A 24,115-nucleotide genomic window follows, 5' to 3' on the forward strand; every position below is an offset into this window, starting at 1 on the left:
CCGCTGTCTATTTCCCTCTCCTGTGGTGACGGATAACACTCTAGAATGCAGTTTTTCTGACAGCCTGGGTCCTAGAGTGACAGCCCAGAGCCCCCAATGACCTATGATGGACAGGGGGCCTGAGTGAGAAATAAACCTTGGTTGTATGGTGAGACTATTTGTCATAGCAGCATGTCCTAGCCTATCCTGATTAGTCCTTGGGTCAAGGAGTCAGAGCAGAAGGGGAGGGAATCCTGAGCCTCCCGTAGTCATGGCTGGAATGTGAAAAGCTTGCCCATCATTTCACCTCCCCGAGAATCATTTCACCCTGGCACTCAAGATCTGTCCTTCTGATAGAATGAAAGAAGCTTTGAATAGTCCAGGAGAAGTAAGGAGAGCTATTGTGTCAACAGTTTGGGAGGGAGGGGTACACCTGAAGAGGAAGGGAAGAAAAACAATGCACGCTGATGAGCTACCATATGCCAGGCACGGATGAGATTCTTTAGAAACATCCTCTCACTCAATCCTCAGAACACTCTTTTCCAAGGTAGACATTATCCTCCAGGAAACTTAAACTCAGACAAATAAAGAAACTTGCCACGGGCCGGTGGCCAGCTAGTGGCCCGGACCAGAGATTTAATAAGCCCATATGCCACTTTGCCATCACCATCACCCCACCTCTGAGGTGCTGTGGAAACAATTAAAAAGGACTGCTGCTCGGAGCTCTGAAAATAGGGCCACTTTCCTCAGGCTGGAGCTCCTTGTCTCTTCAGTGCCATTTTCTGTGCCCCCTGAGTAGGGGGGTGAGCCTCAGCTTGGGATGCCTGGGTGGAGACCTTCCTCCCCCGTCCCCAGAGGCCACACTTTTATTTGTGGATTTCCAATTGGCCCCTACTCTGTCCTGCATGGTGATGGGAAAGTGCTTGGTCATGGTGGGCCTCGCTGGAAAAGGCAGGCTTCCCTTTTTCAATCGAGGAGTGCTTCAGTGCTAGCACATAGTAGTTGCTCAATAAAACGATCTGAACCAATGAACGCAGTGAACTCTCTGTGGGGGAAGGGCAGCTTCAGGAGATGTTTAAGTAATACTGATTAATAATATTCACATCACTAACCTTAATAATTGGTAGCCACTACTAACATTTGTGAAGCAGTTTACAAGTCCTTTTGTACTTAAAATTGTACTGACTTTTATAATAACTCCGAGAAATAAATGCTATAATAATCATTTCACAGAGGAGGAGACTGGGGAACAGAGGGGGGCAGTGAGCTGCCAGAGGCTGCATAGCTAAGAGGAGGTGCAGCCAGTCCCGGTACCCTCAGCTGAATTCATTCTCTTTTCCCTAAGACCACTGTCTTTTAGGCGGCTTCAGAGTGTCCTGTGAAGTGAAAACTCAGCCTGCGATGAGGCAAGCTGAATATTCTAGGCACACGTGAACAGAACGTCTTCTTTTAAAAAGCACCGTGATTAATCATTCTCAGCTGCAGTGTTTTACACATTTATAGGTTTTGCCTAACACTATCTTCTTTTTTCCTTTCTCAATTTTATTAAGACAATGTTGAAATACCATTAAAGGGAATTTTTTTCCCTTTAATTAAAAGAATGCACCAGTCATCCGTCCATTCTGCTGGGCTCCTTTCCAGTTCCTGTCTGGAATACATATATCAGCCAGAGTCATCCCCCAGCATTGTATTTTCAGTCTTCCTGGGGAGTTGGGCTGAGGAGTTGCTTTCTCACCCTTTTTGCTGGCTTGTTTTACCCTGAGAAGTGTGGCCCAAGGAGCTGAAGTGTCTTCTTTAGTATTGTTTTTTTTTTTTTTTTTTAAAAAAACAAAAACAAAACCATTTGTTACGCATTCTTCTGTGTTGCTTGTCTTCTCTTTAGGAAGCACCGGGAACCCATCCTGGGACCTTCCGGAGTGCAAGAGAGGTGCTCTATCTCTTGCACCACCTCAGCTCCCTGGTCTGCTGTGTCTCTTATTGTCTCTCCTCTGTGTCTCTTTTTGTTGTGCCATCTTGTTGCAACAGCTCTCTGCTCAGGCCAGCTTGCCATGTACGCCAGCTTGCTTTGCAGGCCAGCACTCTCGCGTGGGCCAGCACTCCTGTGCAAGCCAGCACACCACTTGGGCCAGCTCATTGTGCAGGCCAGCTTGCTTTCACCAGGAGGCCCTGGGAATCGAACCCTGGACCTCCCAGATGGTGGACGGGAGCCAATCGCTTGAGCCACATCTGCTTCCCAGTATTGTTTTTTTAATTTTAAATTTTTATTGGCGCCATCAGACCTTCATTCGAATGTTGGGAAGTCTGACCACAGCTCCTACCCATGCCTGGGGTTAAATCTCGAACGTGCCCCCTGCCACCTGTGTGTCCCTAGCTGGACCCTCAGCCTGCGGGCCTGTTCTGCACCCCCTGCAACGCAGAGCCTGGCCCACGCTGTAGGGTGGCGGTGTCAGTGAAGGCTGGACTCGAACTCCCTGGGGATACGGAGGATCCTCAACCAGAATTTCCCCCTCCCTGTACTCTGCCCACATTGAACATGTTATTTTGAAAGTTATTTGGGGAGCATTTTTAGTAGTTTGCGAGGCTATGTTTAAAGGGTGGCAAAACCCCTTAGACTGCCTGAAGAGCCCAAGTGGCTGGAGTTGGGCTAATGGAATTTTCTGCGATGATGGAAATGTTCTGTATCCATGCTCTTCAGTATGGTAGCCACTGGCCACAGGTGGCTACTGAGCATCGAAATGTGGCCCCTGCCACCAAAGAATACAATTTTTATTCACTTTTAATTAATTACAATTTAAACCTCTTCCCCATGGCTCCCTCATCCATGTTTGTTTTTGCTTGGTGTTTGCTCATTTTTCTTTTTTTTTGCTCATTGTCTGTTTGTTTTTTCTTTAGGAGGCACTGGGAACTGAACTGGGACCCCCATGTGGGAGGTAGATGTTTAACTACTCGAGCCACACCCGCTCCCTCCTCACTTGTTTTTGTTGTCTGTTTGTTGTTTTTTTCTAGTTGTCTGCTCTTTGTTTTTGGTCATTGTCTGCTCATTGTTTGTCTTCTTTAGGAAGCACTGGGAACTGAATCTGGGACCTCCATGTGGGAGGTGGGTGCTCAACTGCTGGAGCCACATCTGCTCCCCCACAATTTAAATTTAAATTGCCTCATGTGACTAGTGGCTACCGTACTGGCCAGGGCAGAGCTGGACTATAATAATCATTCTCCTCTCCAAGCCATGTCTAGCTTCCTTTAGTTTTCTTTATCGCTATGTCCATGCTGACTATAATCTATAAAGCTGCTATTCACAAGGACTGAGTGTGAGAAGTCATGGGATCAGACGCCTGGGAGCTATTTTGCTTTCAGTGTTAGTGTGCCCAGGTTCCTAGACCACAAGAGCTTCCGTTCAGGGAGCCGTCACACTCAGCACCCAAAGGTCTCAGAGCAGACACAGGAAACCCTCCGGGGACTTGACGTGGACCCCCAGGTCCAAACTGTCTGCGGTGGCAGCACCCGAGACATGACCCCAAAGTCTAACTGTAGCTGTTTTCCTTGGAAGCGAGGAAACCACTTCCCTCCGCCCTCCCCCGCAATAATATAAGGAAGTGGTGTTCAGTGTGAGAAGGACTGGAAACCAGGAAGAAAATGAGTCAGTTTTGGGGGCGGGAAGGGAGAGGGAGTCACGTCAAGCTGCCACATCACAAGCCTCTGAGAGGAATGAGAGAACACTCCATCAGCAGTTTTCAAGGCATCAGCCTGTGGTAGAGGGAAGGCGAGACACGCTGGCCAAGGGAAATACCGTGGCAGCTGGCGTGGAGGTCCACACGTGGTTTGTGTTAGCAGCAGCCACCAAGACTGGGCTTGGAGGGGTTCACTCCCTCCGCAGAGAGAGCCAGGCCGGAGCAGGAAGTGGAGCCAGGCTGGGGTGCCGCCCCACGTGGCTGGAGGCTGGCGGGGAGCGGGGTGGTCCTGGGAAGCAGGGGTTTCGGCGCTCTGGGCACAGCCGGGAATGTACTTGGGCCTATTCCACGGTACATGGTGTGTCGTCTTCGGGGATTCTTTTGGGGATTCTGCCCCACAGGCCCTGGTTGGTCTAAATGTCAGGAGGGGTGCCTGCTGGCCCTTGCCGCAGGAAGCCTGCTCCCACCTCTGGCCCATCCACCTCTCTCCAGCCCCACCACTTCTCCCCAGCGCACATTGACATTTTCTCTGCCTCCACCTCCTCGCTGGTCCGCCTCTGGCCTGCCTCACCCATCTCCTCCTTGGTACATGGTTGGTAGGTTCTTAGGGTGTATTTACGGGAAAAAAGAATGAATAAATGTCCAAGTGAATAAAAAAGTGGTGAACTGGCTCAGCCAGCCATCGGACAGGAGAGAAGAAATTATGTTCCAGGCTGCGGCAAAGGCTCCCGGATTGGAGCTTCGATGCACTTGACCAAGATAACCTTGCTTTTTTCTATTTTAGAAATAAAGAATTGCCAACAGTGTAGAAGGGGACAGCTGCCGTATTTTCTCAACTATACCCCATCGATATGGTGATACCTTTTCCGGGGGAAGTACGTGTTCACCAGGCTTGGAAGGCACACCCCAGTTTCATAAGATTAGTATCGAGGGGGAAAAGCGTGGCTGAGGATCGCGGGAAGGCAGTACTTGGGTAAGCATGACCGGCGGAGTCTTGGGCCAGGTGCTGGCGAGGAGCTCGCTGGGAAGCCTTCCCAGGCGGCGAGGCCTGGGAGAACATCTTTGGGTCTGCCGCTCCGCATGCCTGGTCCCAGGGAGACGGAGGAAAACACCCCTGCCCTTTGCCTCTGCAGTGGCGAGCGGGGCTTCCCAGCAGGCAGCCCCCACAGCTCAGAAGGGCACTCGGGGCTGTCAAACTCCCGAGAGGGCAGAAGCGGGAGGACCATGCTCTCCAAGGAGGTCAGCCCTGCCTCACTCTAAATGGGAAGCAAATGTTTTCTGCTGTGTGACTTGGGACTGTCTTTCCTGTCACTGGGTCTCAGTTCTCTTCTCCAGGGAAAAATATTCAGATGTTGCATCCTTGCTTCCTTCAGCTGTCACTGGCACATCTAAGAAACAACTCGTCCCCGAAAAGCCCCCGTGCCTGGAACCTGAGTGTGTCTGAGGAAGACAGAGGCTGGAAAGGGCTGTGTTCCCGCAGCGTGGACGTCCCAGCTGGGGCATGTCCCTGGTGCCAGGTGCATTTCCCGTCACAGGAAGTCTGCAAGATGCCCAGGGAAAACTCCTGCTCCCTCATGCCTCTGCACCTGTGCAGAGCGGTTTCCTGCAGACTGCTCTCTCTGCCTGAATGTCCTGCCCCACTGGAGGGGTCATTTATTGCTTTCTGTCACCATTGCCACTTCTTTAGCAGCAGTTCCCTGCTTTCCCCTGGGGAACCCCTCCCCAACCCTCTAGCAGTCTACACGTACGAAGGTGATGCTGATTCTTCTTTCAGTTCCTGGGCTGGCCCTGGTGGCCTGCCCATGAAACTCCAGATGGGGCAGTGACACCTCTGTTTAAAATGTTGGGGTATTCACTTCATTCCTGAGGTTGCCGATCTGTTGGACACCCTGAGACACCTTGCCTGGGCCCGAAGAAAGCCAAGAGACGCAGAAAGATAGGTCCTTGCTGACACTGTGGCCCCTAGATCCAGCCACACCTGAAGCCAGACATCCTTAGATGTCTCAGTTACATTTAGCTAATCAATGTTCTTTCTGAGTAATCGCTCTTGGCTTGGGTTTCTGTCATGTGCAACTAAAACAGTTCTGACTCAAATAAGAGCTCACAGCCAGTAAGTGGCAGAATTTGGATCAAAGCCCAGCTCGGTCTCACTCCAAAGCCCGGGCTCTTAACCACTATATTAAACTGGCATAATCTCATTCTCTAATCTCTATGCCAATTCCTAGCAGCAACTCGCACCCATCGATAATCCCGGCAGCTGACATTTGCTCAGTGCTCGATAGCCCAGAAACTGTTCTCACACACATCAATTTTTAAAGCACTGAGATGCAACTCACATAACGGTAAGATTCGCCCTTTTAAAAAAATGCACAGTTCAGTGTTTTTCAGTAGATTCACAAGGCTGTACAACCATCACCACTGTCTAATTCCAAAATGGTTTCATCACCCCAGAAAGAAACCTCACGCCCATTAGCAATTGCTCCCACTCCCCCTTCCCTGCAGCCCCTGGCAACCACTAATCTACTCTCTGCCTCTTTGGATCTGCTTATTCTGGACACACATCATCACTTCTAATTCCACGGCAACCTTGTGAAGCACCCACTCGAGAGAGGAGCATTAGCGGGCAGCACGGCTGAGGCCTTGGACTCGTGTCCTCCGGCCCCGCTTCAAATCCAAGTTCACTAGCTGCGGGAACTTGGGCAAACAACTGCACCTCTCTGAGCCTGGATTTCTTCATGTGCATAAACTGATAAGCCTGTCACGAGGATTACGCCCCTTTTGATTTCTAGATGCTACGCAGGACCAGGCTCCCAGTCGGCGGCGTAGAAACGCCAGCCACGGCCTTGTCAGCACCCCAGGTGACCGACGAGGCCACGCAGGCGCGGAGGGGTTGAGGGGTGTGCCCGAGGCCACACAGCTGGCGGTGGCTCGGCCCCAGGTCTGCTGACCCAGGCCTCTGCTTTTTCCATGACACACGGGTCTAGCTGCTCCCCCAGGAAGGCCCAGGCCTCCCTGCACGCTTCGAGCCAAGTTACTTCTGAAAGAAAACCAAGGCTCCTCGCCAGATGGGAGGGAGGGGCGGGTGGGACCATGAGGTCATGGAACTGGGGGTGCCGCCGCCCCCCGCGGGCGGGCCTCCTCGCCTTGTCCTCGGCAACAGCTGACTTCAGCTGGTGCGGGCCTGCCGAGCCTCATCCAGATTTCCTCCCCGGGGAGCGGGGGGCAAGGCGGCCTCCAGGACACACCGGACCCTCCGGGATCCCAGGACTTTCCCGCTCCAGCTGCCCATCTGGGGCTCTTCAAGGCTGCTCGGAGCCCTTGGTCCCGGGGAGGGAAGCCTGAGGCCGCTATTTATGTTACAGCCAAGCCCCAGTTGGCACCGATTATGCTGACGGCCGAGGAAACCCGCTTTCAAGTTCTGGTTGAAATAAAAAAGTTAAGTGAGAGCAGCAGAGTGGAGGGGGTCTTGGCTGTGGGGTCAGGGAAACCAGAGACCAACCCTGGTCAAGGACCTCCAAACGGTGTCCCCTGGGAAGTCTGCAAAGGGACAGCAGAAGGCAGCCGAGGCCTTCTGAGCATCTGTGCGTCGGGTGAGGCGCATCTCGTTTGGCTTCACGATACACCTATGAGGAAGGCGTTTTCATTCCAGGAACACGGATGGGGACACTGAGGCGCAGAAACATTGTCACCTGCCCGCAGTGACACCAAGCTGAGACCTGAAAAGGCAAAGCTGAGATCTGAACCCAGGTCTGTCTGGGCCCAGAAGCCAGGGCCTCAAGCCCGAGGCTCTGCCGGAACAGGGAACACAGATGACAGGCGTCAGGGGTCACGCCGTGGCTGGGCCAGTGCCTCAAAATGGCAGCTAACGACGGCATTTACGTAAGAGCTTCCGCGTCCCCCCCCCACCACCGCCCTCACTGGGGAATCTCCTCCTCCAGATGCTGCTGCACCACCGCCCCCCACCTGCCCCCTCACAGCCCACAGGCTCGGGGGTAGGGGGGGACTCCTGACACGTGGTACCTGGGGCAATTGGAGTCTCTCTCCTGGAGGCTGGACTGGGGACCCAGAAACTCCAGTGGGGTGACCACAGAGAGGGGCACGGAGCTCGGGGATGGAAGGGGCTGTTTAGGGGAGGCCTCTGGAGGTACATGGGCCAACGGGCAAGCGAAGGTTGCATGTTGACAGAGGGATGTGGGGAAATGATGCAGGCTCAAGGAGAGAGGCTGTGGCCCGAAAGAGAAAGGGCTGGGGAGCTGCCGGGTTCTGGGCGCTTGCAAGACGCTACGCCTCCTGCTTTGGGGTTCGAGGGGGCATGCCTGCCTCTTGCAATTCACCCACCCCCTCACCATCCCTGAGCTAGGTGAGGGGGCTTTTGCTCGTGGATGTAAGTAATCCTGAGCATAATAAGCCTGCTGTAGCAGTTCCCTGGCCCCTGTGTTCCTTCTGGGAGGTGCCAGGCGGGCAAGAGGCCTTTGCAAGCAAACTGTAGGCCCCCCTCCCTCTCTAGACTTGCACAGTGTGAAAAGTCAGCCTAGCAACTTGCAGAACTGTTTACCCAACACTCACTCGCCACACTGAAGACCTGCTGTGATTAATCTGCATGAATCTGTGAGTCTGAGTAAGAGGATGGGGAGGGCCCTGTCTGCATCTGGGTCACTCTCATACAGGACTGGCCCCAGGGTTTGCTCCTGCCGAGCCCATCTGAAATGGTATCTTAGCATCTCTAACATCTTGCTTCCTTGTGTACTTACACTCAGCGTATTTTTGCTGCCGAGCAGGAGAAAAACGTAATTCGTGTTCGATACCATTTATTTGGTATACTGAACACAAACACATCACCAGTGAGTTCATTATATTTTAAATGAGGTAATTTGTGTCTCAACTGCTTTACATTACGCAAAAGCCTTCGGCGGTTTGTGAGGCAGGCATTTGAGATTGCTTTAGGGATGTTTGGGGAAACCAGTTAGGAGCCCATTATGATCCCTCTCTTTTTAAAAACATGGAACACAGGCTTCCGCCTCTGACAATTCTCGATTGGACATGTTTTCAAGAACGGATGTGGTCCATATAATCAAGGATGCCTGTGGTTAATAGCGCCCAACTTGCTGAGAGAGTATGTGAAGAGATGGGACAGTGTGCAGGGGCCAGCAGCTGTCCTCTGACCGCTCAGAAATGTCCACTCTCCTCTGGTCACAGCTGCTGGCAAATCTTCTCTCCAGCCCCACCCCTTGACTCCAGAGGTGGGGCAAGGACCCAGGTCTGAGCCTGTCGGCCCTCGTGCTCACCAACCATATTGCCTGGCGTAGAGGAGTGCCTACGAAACACAGAGATGAGCTTTTCTGGGACTTCTGGGCAGTGACTTTCACGCCTTCCTGCTGCTGTGGAAGCCCCACAGCTGTTGGAGCCATTTTGCAACCACGTGGGATGTGAGGAGAAAGCCAGCTGCAAGGAAGTAGGAATGTCAGTGCGAAAGGAAGGAAGAAGCAGGGTCAGGTGACACTGAGAGAACCCGAGCGTGGAAGGTTTCTTTTCCTGGGACGTGCAGTTACACCAGCCAGAAAGTTCCTCTGCTTAGGCCCACCTGAGTTGGGTTTCTGTCAGGTCGCAACTCTATGGCTCCTAAGTGACGCAGGGAGGAAGAGAAGTCAGTCATCACAGAACGGGGCCTGGCGTGGCCCGAAGGGGACGTGCCCTCACTACGTGGCAGGGAGTGCCTGTGAGTGCAGGAAGCCGGGCAGTTTTCTATTACCGTATCACTCCATAGCCTGTATCATCTCATCGCACACCGTATCGAGCGGAACTGCGGCTTTTTGTAGACATACCTCTCTGAGCTGGTGATGTTAAGATGAAGCTACTAACTCATGGATAAGTCGCTTCACTGAGCTGTCCACATTTTGCCTGGCTCCCTGTGAGCCTGGCGTGGTGCTCGGTGTTTGTTTGCTGATTGATGGATTGATTCATTCATTATTCACGACACTGACTGCACACAGGCTGTCTGCTAGGCCTTGAACTCAGCATTAAAGAGAGAGGGGATGGGGAAGGAGGTGGCTGCTGCCCGTGAGAGCCAGTCAAGAGGGAGACAGACAAGCAGACAACGTCAATATAAAGTTAGGACAGAGAGATGCACAGACTGTGGGGATGCAGGGGAGGTGCCCTTCACTTGGGGGCAGGGAGTCAAAGTGCCCATGAGGATGGGGGTCCTGAAGGGCAACAGGAGTCCCCGAAGCCAACGCGGGGGTCAGGAGGGCACGGAGAGTGCGTTCCGGGCTAAGGAACAGCAAACACCAAGTCCTGAGGGTAAGGGAGACTGTGGCGCCCTGAGGGGGTGGCAGGCGATCCAGGGGGCCCAGCTTGACGCCTGAGTGGGAAAGAGGAGGCCGAGGTGAGACGAGAGATGCGGTTCCACCTCCAGAGCTGAAGGGTCCCCAGGGGTCAGTCTTAACCAACTGAGCTCACCGGCAAAGAGGGAACTGGTCAAAGGACATGTCCAAAATCTGGACTCCAGAGCCATACAGAAATGATCTCCAGATCACCTTCCATTCTGGAACAGGCAAGAGGAACACTTCTGACTAGGAAAATAATGAAGATCAAAGCATAACGCCCTAAGACACATTGCTGTGTTTCCAAAGTAATAGATGTAATTTTTGAGTTCAGGAAAAAAAAAGAACACTCTGTCCATCGTCAGTGAGGGACTGGGCTCTGCAGTCACAGCAGCGAGTATTAAACCTTTTCCCACCCAGCAGCTCATGGAGACCCCAATTCCTCACCTGGAGGTCAAAGAACTTGCTGTAGCGCCGATAAATGGCCTCGGTGGAGCCGCTGGACCACGTGACCCTGATGATGTAGACCTGCGGGAGGGACGGAAGGAGACGTGTGTTAACTCGAGAGGGGCGTTCTGTCTCCAGGATGTGGGCACAGAGCCCCAGTTCATAGCCAGAAAGACTGGGGTTGGAATCTCAGCTCTGCCACTGACCTGCTACATGACTCTAGACATGTTACCTGCTCTCTCTGAGCCTGAGGTCCCCTCATCTATAAAATGAGTATAATAACCCCGCCTCCACTCTACACCCCAGAGCTGTGAAAAGGAGTCAGTGAAATCGAGTATGTGGAACCATTAGCACAGCCCTCAGGTCCACAGTAGCTGCTACTTTCAGCACTGTTTGCTTTCTTTCTTCCCACTCAAGTCAGAGGGCTACAGGGCTGGCCATTTTGTCAGTCATTCTTAAAACCTGGACTTTTGGGAAGCAGACTTGGCCCAGTGGTTAGGGCACCCGTCTGCCACATGGGAGGTCCGTGGTTCAAACCTGGGGCCTCCTTGACCCATGTGGAGCTGGCCCATGCGCAGTGCTGATGCGCACAAGGAGTGCCCTGCCATGCAGGGGTGTCCCCCGTGTAGGGGAGCCCCACGCGCAAGAAGTGTGCCCGTAAGGAGAGCGGCCCGGCGTGAAAGAAAGTGCAGCCTGCCCAGGAATGGCGCTGCGCACACAGAGAGCTGACACAACAAGATGACGTAGCAAAAAGAAACACAGATTCCAGGTGCCACTGATAAGGATAGAAGCCGTCACAGAAGAACACACAGCGAATGGACACAGAGCAGACAACTGGGGAGGGGGAAGGGGAAAGAAATAAATAACAAATAAATCTTTAAACAAACAAACAAACCTGGACTTTCATCAAGAAAAACCGCGCTGATCTACAGCTCTTAGCCATCTCGTATTTCCCACGTGCTAAGCCATCATGCCAGTTCCACCAATTGGGGTCTGGGCCAAGTTAATTTTCTGTTTCCCTATCTGTGAATTGGGTTAACAACATTCACTTTGCCTGACTCCCAGGGTAGATGTGAGGATCTGATGACACTAAGGATGGGTACTCTTTCTAAACTACAGGACAGGGCTTCCAACCTTTGTCACAAGCCACAGCACACATAAAATAACATGTTGATGACCATTCTGGGCAAACTGGGCTGCAGCAGGTCAGAGCTGAAGGCTGGAGACCCTGGCTCCACCCGGCTAAGGGATCAGCCCACCTGGAACCCCTCCCTGGCTTGCATACAAATGATCTATTGTTAAAAAGACCGCACCTTGGTACCTTCTAAAAACAAAACAAACAAAAGAAAAATGACTGCAACAAGGGGCCGCCCATCCCTCCCAGCTCCATTCCTTTGTACCTGGAAACCCACCCACGCTGGCTGGCCCTCTGTGCAGCAGGTAGAGCACCTGGTTATGACAGGCCCTAACCAGGGGTGGACTGGTTTGGATTTCATTCCTGGCTCCACAGTCAAAGGTTGTGTGTCCCCTGGGGAAGTCATTTCTCTTCTCTGCCTCATATCCACCCATAAAATGGGAGCTGTCAAAGTTCTACTTCTGGTAAAGTTATGACAATTTAAAATATATACATGTGAAAGCTCTTTGGAAATGGAGAAATGCTACGTAAACACTCACTGGTGTCAGAGGTCACGAGGTCCACAGGCAGGGCCCTTGCTCCCAGAGCTGAAGGCCCACGTGGAGAGACAACACATACAGAATGGGGAGAGAGCCACCACACAGGTGGTGGACACCTGCTCTTTCCTACCCACGATTTCCCATCAGAAGACTGACTTTTCTCAGAGCAACCTCCTTCCCCACCCTCAGCCCCACCCCTTAGATAGAGGCGGGTGTCAGTCACCCACCATGGTGATTGGTTGAGAGGCAAGCACATGATCTGAGCTGGTCCAATCAGAGCCACTGAGAGCCAGGCCTAGATGTTTGCCCCGCCTCTTCAGAAAGTCAAGTTATTTTTTCCTCTAAGGTTGCTGGGCTCTTAGGATGTGGACCTGGAGCCACTGGGGTTATCACTTAGGAGGAACCTGTCGGAGAATGAAGCCCACACAGAAAACGGTGGATTCCTGATGTCACCCACCGACCCCTAGGTCCAGTCTGCCTGAAGCTAAACTACTCCAGGACTGTCCGGTTTCCCAAGCTAATAAATCCTGGGCTACACCCACCTTCCTGAATTTTTTAAGCCAGTATAAGTTGGGTTTCTGACACTTGTACTCTGACTAACACAGGAAGGAAGATAGGAGAGGCATCTCACCTTGGAGTCGCCTGGTATAATTTTTTTTTTTTTAAAGATTTATCTTATTTATTATATCCCTGCCCCTTGTTGGCAGGCACTGTCTGCTCTCTGTGTCTGTCTGCTGTGTGCTCTGTGTCTGCTTGTCTTCTCTTTAGGAGGCACCGGGAACCCACCCAGGACCTCGCATGGTGGAAGAGAGGTGTTCGGTCACCCGAGCCCCTCAGCTCCCTGGTTTGGTGTGTCTCTCATTGTCTTTCCTCTTTTTGTCTCTTTTGTTGCATCATCTTGTGTCAGCTTGCTGCACCTGCCTGTCATGCCAGCTCGCCTTCTCTAGGAGGCATTGGGAACCAAACCCAGGACCTCCCATGTGGTAGGCAGAAGCCCAGTCGCTTTAGCCACATCTGCTTCCTGACATGGTATAATTTGATGGACACAGAAGATTTATATAGCAGCAGAGGAAGGAAGAGATGGTGAGTGCAAAAACAAGAAAACCAGATCGGGGGCGGTGGGGTACTGAATCCAGCAGTGTTTTCTAAAGTGGTTTTGGTCAGTCTGTCTTCCAATGAATTCTTCCTAGGATGTCCATATTCAAAACTGAAAAAGCCAGAGAAGCTCCAGGAGGGTCGTGGGACAAGCAGCCAGGAAAGGAGCCAAAACCTAGGGAGAAGGCCACACACTTAGAAGAGAAAGTTTTTCAGGGGAGATGAGATGACAAATGCAAAGACCAAGAAGGACCAGATGGGACATAGATTTGACTGCCAGGTGAAGGAGCTCACCAGGAGTGGCCTCTCCAAATCCAACACATTTTTGTTTTTTGCTTTTTGCAGAGAGAAAGGAAGTTGGGCTCTAGAGTCCAGAGGTTCCAGTGGGGATTGTGGGAAGATGGCAGAGTAAGTTGCTGCAGGACTCAACTATTAAACAGGTAGGAACTGTCTCAGAGAACTATTCTGAAACTCTGACGGCCAGAAGAGCACTGTACACCATCCAGGAAAGAGTGGGAGAAGAGGCTGATAAGTCACGGTAAAGGACAGTAAACCGCTCTCTCTGTGCGGTGACTAGCGGCACCCACCCCCCTCTCAAGGTGGGCATCAGCCTCTTGCTGATGACAGAGGGCCCTTAAAGTCCTCTTTCCCGAGACCAGGTGTGGGCACGGCTGATACTGATCACGGCCTTTGATTAGTGATTTGCATGGCTGAGGACCCAGCTCTGAGGGCGACTACTGTTTCAACACGCCCCAGACGAAGGCCGGGGTGGAGGAGGAGACCTAAAGAGTCCTTGGGGCTGGGGGCGGGGCAGCGTAGTTAAAGGGCTGCATTTGTCAGGCAGGCCAGGAAGGCTCAGTTTTGGGGAGCCGTGGAAGAAGCTCTTGGCACCCTCCCTGAACTATTTTGGAGCCGGTCTACACCCCATTCGTGGGTCCCTGGCCCTGTTCCAACTGGGAAAGACTGACTTGAGAGAGTCTCCTCTTCGTGCCCCTCCACCCAGAATTTGCCCTTCAGGCAAAAGCAAGTTGAGACAACGAAAGGTGTGTAAGAAACTCTAGAGGCAGACAAGCTGGGGCAAAGGGTGGCTGGCTTCCAACACTGGGGAGAGGGATGCTGTCTCCTGAGAGACAGAGGGGACAAACGCCTGTAAACTACTGACAAACATCCAGAGCCAGGCGCAGGCCCAGAAGGACAGGGAGAACCCCGCACACTGCATTTGCCTTGGGCAGATTTTCCTGATAGGAGGGATGAAGCTCAAGAAAATCTGTCTTATCACCAGCTGGTTACAACATCAAGAAACCAACACCTCAGGGAATAAATTCCAGAGTCCGCATTTTAAAGTTTTAAAATGTACAGTGTGCAACAAGAGTACAAGACAAAGAAAAAGGAAATGATGGCCCATCTAAAGGAAGATGATAAAAATCCAGAAAACACCAACAAAGACGACCAGAATGATGTGGGTATACCAAACAAAGCCTAAAAAAAAACTTAAAATGTTCAAGGAGATGAAGGAAAATACAGAGAAAGAACTAAAGAATATCAGGAAAGTGATAAGTGAGCAATATGAGGATCTTAGTAGAGAGATAGAAATGTTAAAAAGGAACCAAAACAGAACTATAACTCAACTACTATTGAGTTGAAAACTGCAATGCCTGAAATGAAAAATGCCCAGGAGGGTTTCAAGAGCAGACTGGAGCTGGCAGAAGAAAGTATCAGTGAACTCAAAGACAAGACACTTGAAATGAGCCAGGCTGAGGAACAAAAAGAAAAAAGAACTATAAAAAGCAAAAATAGCCTCAGACAGCACTGGGACATTATCAAGCATAGAGTATACACATTATGGGAGTCCCAGAAGGAAAAGAAAGGGAGAAAAGGGCAGAAGGAATATTCAAAGAAATAATGGCAGAAAACTCCCCAAATTCAGCAAAAGACATGAATGTGCACATTCAAGAAGACCAGAGAAACCAAACAGGATAAACATGAAGAAAAACACACCCTGTCATACTGAAAACAGTATGTAATGCAAAGGAGAAGGAAGGAGTTCTGAAAGCTGCACAAGAAAAGCAATGTATTAGGTACAAGGGAGTCCCAATTAGATTGAGTACTGATTTCTCATCACAGTCCATGGAGGCAAGAAGGCAGTGAGCTCAAATACTTGAAGTGCTGAAAGAAAACAACTGCCAACCAAGACTTACATCCGGTGAGACTTTCTTTCAAAAACAAGGGAGAGATTAAGACATTTCCAGATAAACAAAAGCTGAGGGAGCTCATCACCATGAGACTACAAGCAATGCTGAAGGGAATTCTTCAGACTGAAAGGAAAGACACTAGACATTACTTCAAAGTGGCAGAAAGAAACAAAGACCTGCGGGAAAAGGTAAACCCTTTGGGTAATTATAAATGCCATTATTATTGCAGTGTATTATTTGGTATTTAGCGCCACTTCACACTTCCTACAGTTGCTAAAATGCAAATGCATAAAAAGTAATGCTAAATCTATGGTTTTGGAAATACAATGTAAAAAGATATCTAAGTGGTGCTAGCAAGTACAAAAAAAAGGTGGGGGACAGAGAGTTAAAGCGTGTATGCTACTGAAGTTAAGTTGGTGTCAAACCAAATATGAATGTTATATATTTAGGATGTTAAAGTTTAACCCCATGGTAATCACAAGAAAAACAGAATAAAAACATAGCCAGATAGAAAAGAGAGGGCACTCAAATGGCATGACACACAAAAAATCAAATAAATATAAAAGTAGGCATTTATAGAATAACTGAGGGACCAAAAAAAAAGTATAAGACATACAAAGTCTAAATAGCAAAAGTGCGCAGAAGAAAGTCCCTCCTATCTGTGTTGACTTTAAATATAAATGGAGTAAACTGTAGAGTCAACAGAGATCGGCAGAATGGGAAAAAAAGCATGACCCAACTATATATGCTATCTACAAGAGATGTACTTTAAATTCAAAGATACAGGTAGTTTGAAAGTGAAAGGATGGAAAAAATGTAACATGCAAGTAGCAACGAAAGACAGCTGGGGTAGTGATACTAACATCAGATAAAATACACTTTAAGTTAAAAACAGTTACAAGAACAATTCAACAAGAAGATGCAACAACTATAAATATATATGCACCTAACCCCCACAATATGTGAAGCAAATACTGACAAATTTGCAGGAAGAAATTGATGGTTCTGTATTAATAGTAGGAGACTTTAATACATCACTTTCAATAATGGATAGAACATCTAGTCAGAGATCAATAAGAAAATTTAAGACTTGAACAACACTCTAAACCAACTAGACCGAAGAGACATATATAGAACACTTTACCCAACAAAAACAGAATACACATTCTTCTCAAGTGCACACAGATTATTCTCCAGGAAAGACCATATGCTTGGGTCACAAAACAAGTGTCAATAAATTAAAAGTATTGAAATCAGACAATGTATATTCTCAGACTACAACAGAATGAAGCCAGAAATCAACAACAGAGGGAGAAATGGAAAATATGCAAATATGTGGTTATTAATCACCATACTCTTAAATAGCCAATGGATTAAAGAGGAAATCACAAGGGAAATTAGGAAATATTTTGAGGCAAATGAAATTAGGAAATATTTTGAGGCAAATGAAATATGGGATGCAGTGAAGGCAAGGCTAAGAGGGAAATATATTGCTCTAAATGCTTCCATTGAAAAAGAAGATTTCAAATCGGAAAAGCTAATCTCAAAACTGGAAGAACTAGAAAAGAAGAGCAAAGAAACCCAAAGAGAGCAGAAGGAAGGAAATAAAGATTAGAGTGGTGATAAATGAAATAGAACACAAACAAAACAAAACAAAAAACAATAGAATCAACAAACCAAAAGTTTTTTTTTAATTGACAAAATTTTAGCTAGATTGACAAAGAATAAAGAGAGGACATACATAATGAAAATCAGCATGAAAAGGGGAGCATTACTATTGACTCCACTGAAATAAAAAGGACTACATGAAGATACTATGAGCAACTGTACGCCAATAAATTGATAGCCAAGATGAAAGGACAATGTTTCAGAAACACAAACTATTCACATTGACTCAAGAAGAAACAAAAGATTCCAACAAACCAATTACTCGTAAAGAGATTGAATTAGTAAACAAAAAACTCTCAGCAAAGAAAAACAAGGACAAGATAGCACAGGGGAATTCTACCAAACCTTCCCAGAAGACTTATCTCCAAACCTGCTCAAACTCTTCCAAAAACCTGAAGAGGAGGGAATATTCACTAACTCATTCTATGATGCCAACATCACCTCATATCAAAACTAGATAAAGATACTATAAGAAAAGAAAACTAGTATCTCTTATGAATATAGATCTCTCAACAAAATACTAGCAAACTGAATGCAACACCACATTAAAAGAATTATACACCATGTTCAAGTAAGATTTATCCCTGGTATGAAAGGGTGTCTCAACAAAAGAACATCAATTAATATACTACACCACATTAACAAAACAAAAGGATAAAAACATAAGATCATTAGAAATGACAAAGAAAAGGCATTTGACAAAATCCAAAAACACTTAGAACACTAGGAATAGAAGGAAATTTCTTCAATATGATAAAAGGCATATACAAAAAGCCCATAACTAACATCCCACTTAATGGTGAAGGACTGAAAGCTTTCCCTCTAAGATCAGGAACAAGACAATGATGCTCACCTTTAACACTGTTATTCAACATTGTAGTGGTTCTTGCCAGAGAAATTAGGCAAGAAAAAGAAATAAATGGCATGCAAACTGGAAAGGAAGAAGTAAAACTTTCCTTATTTGCAGACAACATGATCCCATAGACAGAAAATGCTGAAAAATTCACAAGAAAGCTCCTAGAGATAATAAATGAATTCAGCAAATGGCAGGATAACAAGATCAATCCCCCTCCAATCAGTACTGTTCCTATACACAAGCAACGAACAATTGGAAGAAGAAATCAAGAAAAAATTCCATTCTCAATAGCAAATAAAAGAATCAAATACCTAGGCATAAATATAACCAAGGATATGAAGGACTTGTACTCAGAAAATTACAAAACATTGAAGACGACCTGAATAGGTAGAAGGGCATTCCATGTTCATGATTGGAAGACTAACTATCATTAAGATGTCAATCCTGCCCAAAGCTATTTACAGATTCAATGCAATTCCCAATCAAAATTCTAACAACCTTCTTTGCCGAAATGGAAAAGTCAATCATCAAATATATATGGAAGGGTAAGGGGCCCCAAATAGTTAAAGCCACCTGGAAGAAGTTAGAGGATTCACACTGCCCAATCTTAAAACTTATTACAAAGCCACAGTAAACAAAGCCACTGGCACAAGGACTGACACACAGACCAACGGAATTGAACTGAGAGCTCAGAAATCAACCCTCACCTTTAAAGCCAACTGATTTATTTTTATTAGAGAAGTTGTGAGCTTACAAAACAATCGTGCATAATGTGCAGAATTCCCACACATCACCCCTCCACCAACACCTCGCCCTCCACCAACACCTCGCCCTGTTGTGAACATTTGTTACAGGTTACGGAAGAGCATTATCAGGCTGTTGCCACTACCTTTGGTCCACAGCATACACCTGGAGTATTTTTTTCCATATACTCTCTTTTATTAACACTATATGTTAGTATTGTGATGTACATTTGTTACAGTTCATGAAAACACTCTCACATTTTCCTGTTAACCACAGTCCATCTGCCACCACACGGTTCACTGTTATACAGTCCCATGCCTACTGCATTCTATCCAAAGTGTACACACACTGCCTCTACCTTTCATCACAGAGTTGTGCAGATAGTGCCTGAGTAAACCTTTTAATGTTTTCCTTGGTCCAAAAGAAAAAAGAAAAAATCCCATACGCTGTATTATAGACCCCTAAGTGTTGATATAGTACCTTCTTTGACACTGATGCAAAAATATTACAATATTGCTGTTATCTATAGTTCATAAGTTACATTAGTTGTATTTTTCCTATGCACCACTATATTTGTACCACCTTGTAGTAGTGACGTACATTTGCTCTAGTTCATAGAAGGACATTCTTGGATTTGTACTATTAACCACAGTCCTCAGCCACCTCTGCTTCACTATGTTATACAGTCCCTAGGTTGTTCTCTAGCTTTCTTTCAATTGACATTTACATCCCTAACTACCCCTTTCAGCCATAATCCCATTTATAAACCAGTCTTTTAGTTATACTCACTATAATGCATTACAATCAACTCTATCCATTTCCACATTTTTACAGTCAAGCTAAGTGAAAGCATCAGCACCCCTTTGCAGGCCTCACCCTAGCTCCTAGTAACTTATAGTCTAGGTGTTAACTCCATGTGCTTCTTCTTTGGATTTAGTTGATAACAGTGAGACCATACAATATTTTTCCTTTTGTATCTGGCTTATTTCATTTAGCATAATGTCCTCAAGGTTCATCTATGTTATCATATGTGCTCCATTTCATATCTTCTTACTACAGCATAATATTCCATTGTATGTATATACCACATTTTGTTTATCCATTCACTGGCTGATGGACATTTGACTTGGGTTGTTTCCATCTTTTGGCAATTGTGAATAATGTTGCAATAAACGCTGGTGTGCAAATTCTGTTTGCATCACGGTTTTCTGTTGTGTATATACTCCTAGTAGAGGGATTGCTGAATCATATGGCAGTTCTATATTTAGCTTTCTAAGGAACCACCAAACTGTGTTCCACAGAAGCTGCACCACTCTACATTCCCATAGTCTTTTAAAATAATGGCCATTCTAAAAGGCATTGAGATGGTATCTAATTGTAGTTTTGATTTGCATTTCCTTAACAGCTACTGATAACGAACATTTTTTCATGTGCTTTTCCGCCATTTGTATTCCCTTTTGGGAGAAATGTCTATTTAAATCTTTTGCCCATTTTCAAATTGGATCATTTTTTTATGGTTGAGTTGTATGATCTTTTTTTGAGAAAAAATTTGTTTATTCATTTATTTCTCCCAACCCCTTGTTGTTTGCACTTGCTGTGTCTTTTCATCTTCCTTGTTTTTTTAGGAGGCACTGGGAGCCGAACCTGGGACCTCTGATGGGAGGGAGGTGTCTAATTGCTTGAGCCACCACCACTCCTGCTTTGTTGTGTCCCTCCTTATGTTTTTCCTTCCTGTGTCATCTTGTTGCATCAGGTTGCTGCTCCTGTCCATTGTGTTGCTATCTTGCTCGTCTTTTTTAGGAGACACTGGGAATCTCTGCTCCTGCTTTGTTGTGTCTCTCATTGTTTCTCATCTTGTGTCTCTTGTTGTGTCAGTTCACCAGGACTGCCCATCATGCCAGCTTGCTGTCTTCTTTAGGAGGCACTAGGATCTGAATGAGCAACCTCCCCAGTGGTAGGTGGGAGCCCACTTTCCTGAGCCACATATGCTTCCCTATGATCTCTTTATACAGCATGTTAATCAACCCTTTGGATATGTGGTTTCCAAATATTTTCTCCCATTGAGTGGGTTGCCTTTTCATCTTCTTGATAAAGTCCTTGAAGCACAAAAGTGTTTAAGTTTGAGGAGGTCCCATCTATCCATGTCTTCTTTCACTGCTCGTGCTTTTGGTATTAGGTTTATAAATGCACCACCTACCACCAGGTCTTGAAGATGTTTCCCTACATTTTCTTCCAGGAGCTTTATGGTACTTGCTTTTATATTTAGGTCTTTGATCCATTTTGAGTTACTTTTTGCATAAGGTGTGAGATAGGGGTCCTTTTTCTTTCTTTTGGTTATGGATATCCAGTTCTCTAAGCACCATTTGTTGAATAGACTGTTCTGTCGCAGCTGGGTGAATTTGCCGCCTTGTCAAAAATCACTTGACCAGAGGTGTGAAGTTCTGTTTCTGAACCATCAATTCAGTTCCTTTGGTCTGTATGTCTATCTTTATGCCAGTACTAAGCTGTTTTTACCACCGTAGCTAGGTAATATGATTTAAAGTCCAGAAGGAAGAGTCCTCCAACTTCATTCTTCCTTTTTAAGATGTTTGTGGCTATTCAGGGCCCTTTACCATCCCAAATAAATTTGATAATTGGGTTTTCCATTTCTTTAAGAAATGGAATTTCTTTGGATTTAAGAAAAGGCTGTTGGAATTTTTATCTGGATTGAACTGAATCTTTTTATCACAAGTCTACCCATTCACGAATATGGAATGTTCTATTTATTTAGGTGCTTTTTATTTCTCTTAGCACTGTATTGTAGTTTTCTGAACACAAGTACTTTCCATCCTTAGTTAAGTTTATTTCTAAATATTTGGTTCTGTCGCTATTGTAAATGGAATTTTTTTCCTGACTTCCTCCTCAGATTGCTCATTACCAGTGTGTAGAAACACTACTAATTTCCACATATTAATCTTGTATCCAGCCACTCTGCTGAATGCATTTATTAGCTCTAGTAGCTTTGTTGCAGTGTTTCAGGATTTTCTAGGTATATGATCATATCATCTGCAAACAGTGAAAGTTTTACTTCCTCCTTTCCAATTTGGATGCCTTTTATTTCTTTTTCTTGCCTCATTGCTCTAGCTAAAGCTGCTAGCACTATATTGAACAACAGTGGTGACAGTGGGCACCCTTGTCTTGTTCCCAATCTCAACAGGGTAACTTTCAGTCTTTCACCATTGAGTACAACATTAGCAGTGGATTTTTCATACATGCACTTAAAAATTATTTATTTCTCCCTGCCTCCTTGTTTGCATTTGCTGTGTCTGTCTGTTGTGTGCTGGTTTTCTTTTTAGGAGGCACTGGGAATTGAACCTGGGACCTCCAATGTGGGAGGGAGGTACCTAATTGCTCGAGCCACCTCTACTCCATCATTTGTTGTGTCTCTCATTATGTTTTCCTAGTGTATCTTATTGCTCCAGCTCACTGTGCCTGTCTGTTGTGTCAGCTTGCTATCTTGCTCATCTTCTTTAGGAGGCACCAGAAACCTAACTTAGTACCTCCCATGTGGTAGGCAGGAGCTCAATCATTTGAGCCACATATGCTTCCGCATTTATGCCCTTTATCATGTCAAGAAAGTTTCCTTCTTTTGGAATGATTTTATCAAGAAAGGATGCTAGATTTTGCATATGACTTTTCTGCATCAACTGAGATGATCATGTGATATGATTTTTCTTCTTTGATTTATTAATGTGGTGTATCACACTGATTGATTTTGTGTTGAACCACCTTGCATGTCTGGGATAAAACCCACTAGATCATGATGAATAATTCTTTTATTGTGTTGTTGGATTGATTGGTATGTATTTTATTGAGGATTTTTGCATCCTTATTCATTAGGGAAGTGGGTCTGCAATTTTCTTTTTTCATAATATCTTTATCTGGCTTTGGTATTAGGGTGATATTGGCTTCATAGAATGATTTTGGTAACATTCATTCCTGCTCAAGTTTTTTAAAGAGTTTGAGTAAGATTGTTATTAGATCTTCTTTTTTTAAAAAATTTTTATTTATTTATTTCCCCTCACCCCCCTCCCCCAGTTGTCTGCTCTCTGTGTCCATTTGTTGTGTGTTCTTCTCTGTCCGCTTGTATTCTTGTCAGCAGCACCTGGAATCTGTGTCTCTTTTTGTTATGTCATCTTGTCGTATCAGTTCTCCATGTGTGCAACAACACTCCCGGGCAGGCTGGACTTTCTTTCACGTGGGGCGGCTCTCCTTAAGGGGTGTACTCCTTGTGTGTGGGGTTCCCCTATGTGGGGGACACCCCTGTGTGGCACAGCACTCCTTGCACACATCAGCACTGTGCGTGGGCCGGTTCACCACATGGGTCAGGAGGCCCTGGGTTTGAAGCCTGGAACTCCCATGTGGTAGGTGGATGCTCTATCCATTGAGTCAAGTCCGCTTCCCTAGATCTTCTCTGCATACTTGGTAGAATTCACCTGTGAAGGTATCTGCTCCTGGGCTTTTCATTTTAGGGAGTTGTTTGATGACTCTTTCAATTTCTTTGGTTGTGATTGGTTTGCTGAGGCCTTCTATTTCTTCTATGGTCAGTGTAGGTTGTTTGTGTGTTCCTAGGAATTTTCCCATTTCATCTACATTGTCTAGTTCGTTGGTGTACAGCTGTTCATAATATCCTCTTATGATCTCTTTAATTTCTGTGGGATCAGTAGTAATGTCCTTATTTTCATTTCTGATTTTATTTGCATATTCTCATTTTTTCTTTGTCAGTCTAGTTAAGAGGTTGTCAATTTTGTTAATCTTTTTAAAGAACCAACTTTCAGTTTTGTTAATTCTCTCTATTGGTTTTTGTCCTCAACGTCATTTATTTCTCCTCTGATCTGTTATTTCATTCCTTCTGCTTGCTTTGGGCATAGTTTGCCTTTTTTCCCCCACAAGTTCCTATAGCTGTGTAGTTAGGTCTTCGATTTTAGCTTTAAAAAAAAAAAATGTAAGCAATGATAGAAATAAATTTTCCTCTCAGCACTGCTTTTGCTGCATCCCATAGGTTCTGATGTGTTGTGTTCTCATTTTCATTTGTCTCAAGATATTTATTGATTGCTTTTGCAATTTCTTCTTTGATCTACTGATTTATTTAAGAGTGTGTTGTTTCTTCTTCACATATTTGTGAATTTTCTCTTTTGATGCCTGTTGTTGATTTCCAGCTTTATGATCAGAAAAAGTGTTTTGTATAATTTCAATCTTGTTAAATTTATTGAGATCCACTTTGTGACCCAACATATGTGCTATCTTAGAGAAAGATCCACGAGCTCTTGAGAAAGATATATATCCTGGTGTTTTGGAGGGCAATGTTCTGTGTACATCTATTAGGTTTAGTTCATTTATCTTATTATTCAAGCTCTGTTTCTTTATCCTCTGCCCAGGTAATCTATCCAATGATGAGACACGTATATTGAAGTCTCCAACTACTATGGTAGA

At 46.2% G+C, this 24,115-nt stretch overlaps 1 protein-coding gene and 1 long non-coding RNA gene across 4 annotated transcripts in view; one reads left to right on the top strand and one right to left on the bottom strand.

Annotated features, from left to right (window-relative positions):
- Positions 1-24,115, bottom strand: part of SH3PXD2B (SH3 and PX domains 2B) — a 117,831-nt gene that overhangs the window by 59,489 nt on the left and 34,227 nt on the right. The window contains exon 2 of the mRNA XM_004464767.5: positions 10,415-10,495. Within this exon, the coding sequence (XP_004464824.1) occupies positions 10,415-10,495 (81 nt within the window). The remainder of the gene's footprint in view (positions 1-10,414; positions 10,496-24,115) is intronic.
- The window catches only part of LOC105746719 (uncharacterized), a 30,633-nt gene continuing 19,002 nt past the window's right edge, over positions 12,485-24,115 (top strand). Inside the window, exons 1-3 of one of the 3 annotated variants that reach the window (XR_009181979.2) lie at positions 12,485-12,733; positions 12,996-13,171; positions 13,529-13,623. This is a non-coding gene — a long non-coding RNA (uncharacterized lncRNA). The remainder of the gene's footprint in view (positions 12,734-12,995; positions 13,172-13,528; positions 13,624-24,115) is intronic. The other 2 variants (XR_011647101.1, XR_011647103.1) reach the window with 2 other exon arrangements.

Source organism: Dasypus novemcinctus, chromosome 2, assembly GCF_030445035.2.
Source record: "Dasypus novemcinctus isolate mDasNov1 chromosome 2, mDasNov1.1.hap2, whole genome shotgun sequence".
Lineage (NCBI taxonomy): Eukaryota > Metazoa > Chordata > Mammalia > Cingulata > Dasypodidae > Dasypus > Dasypus novemcinctus.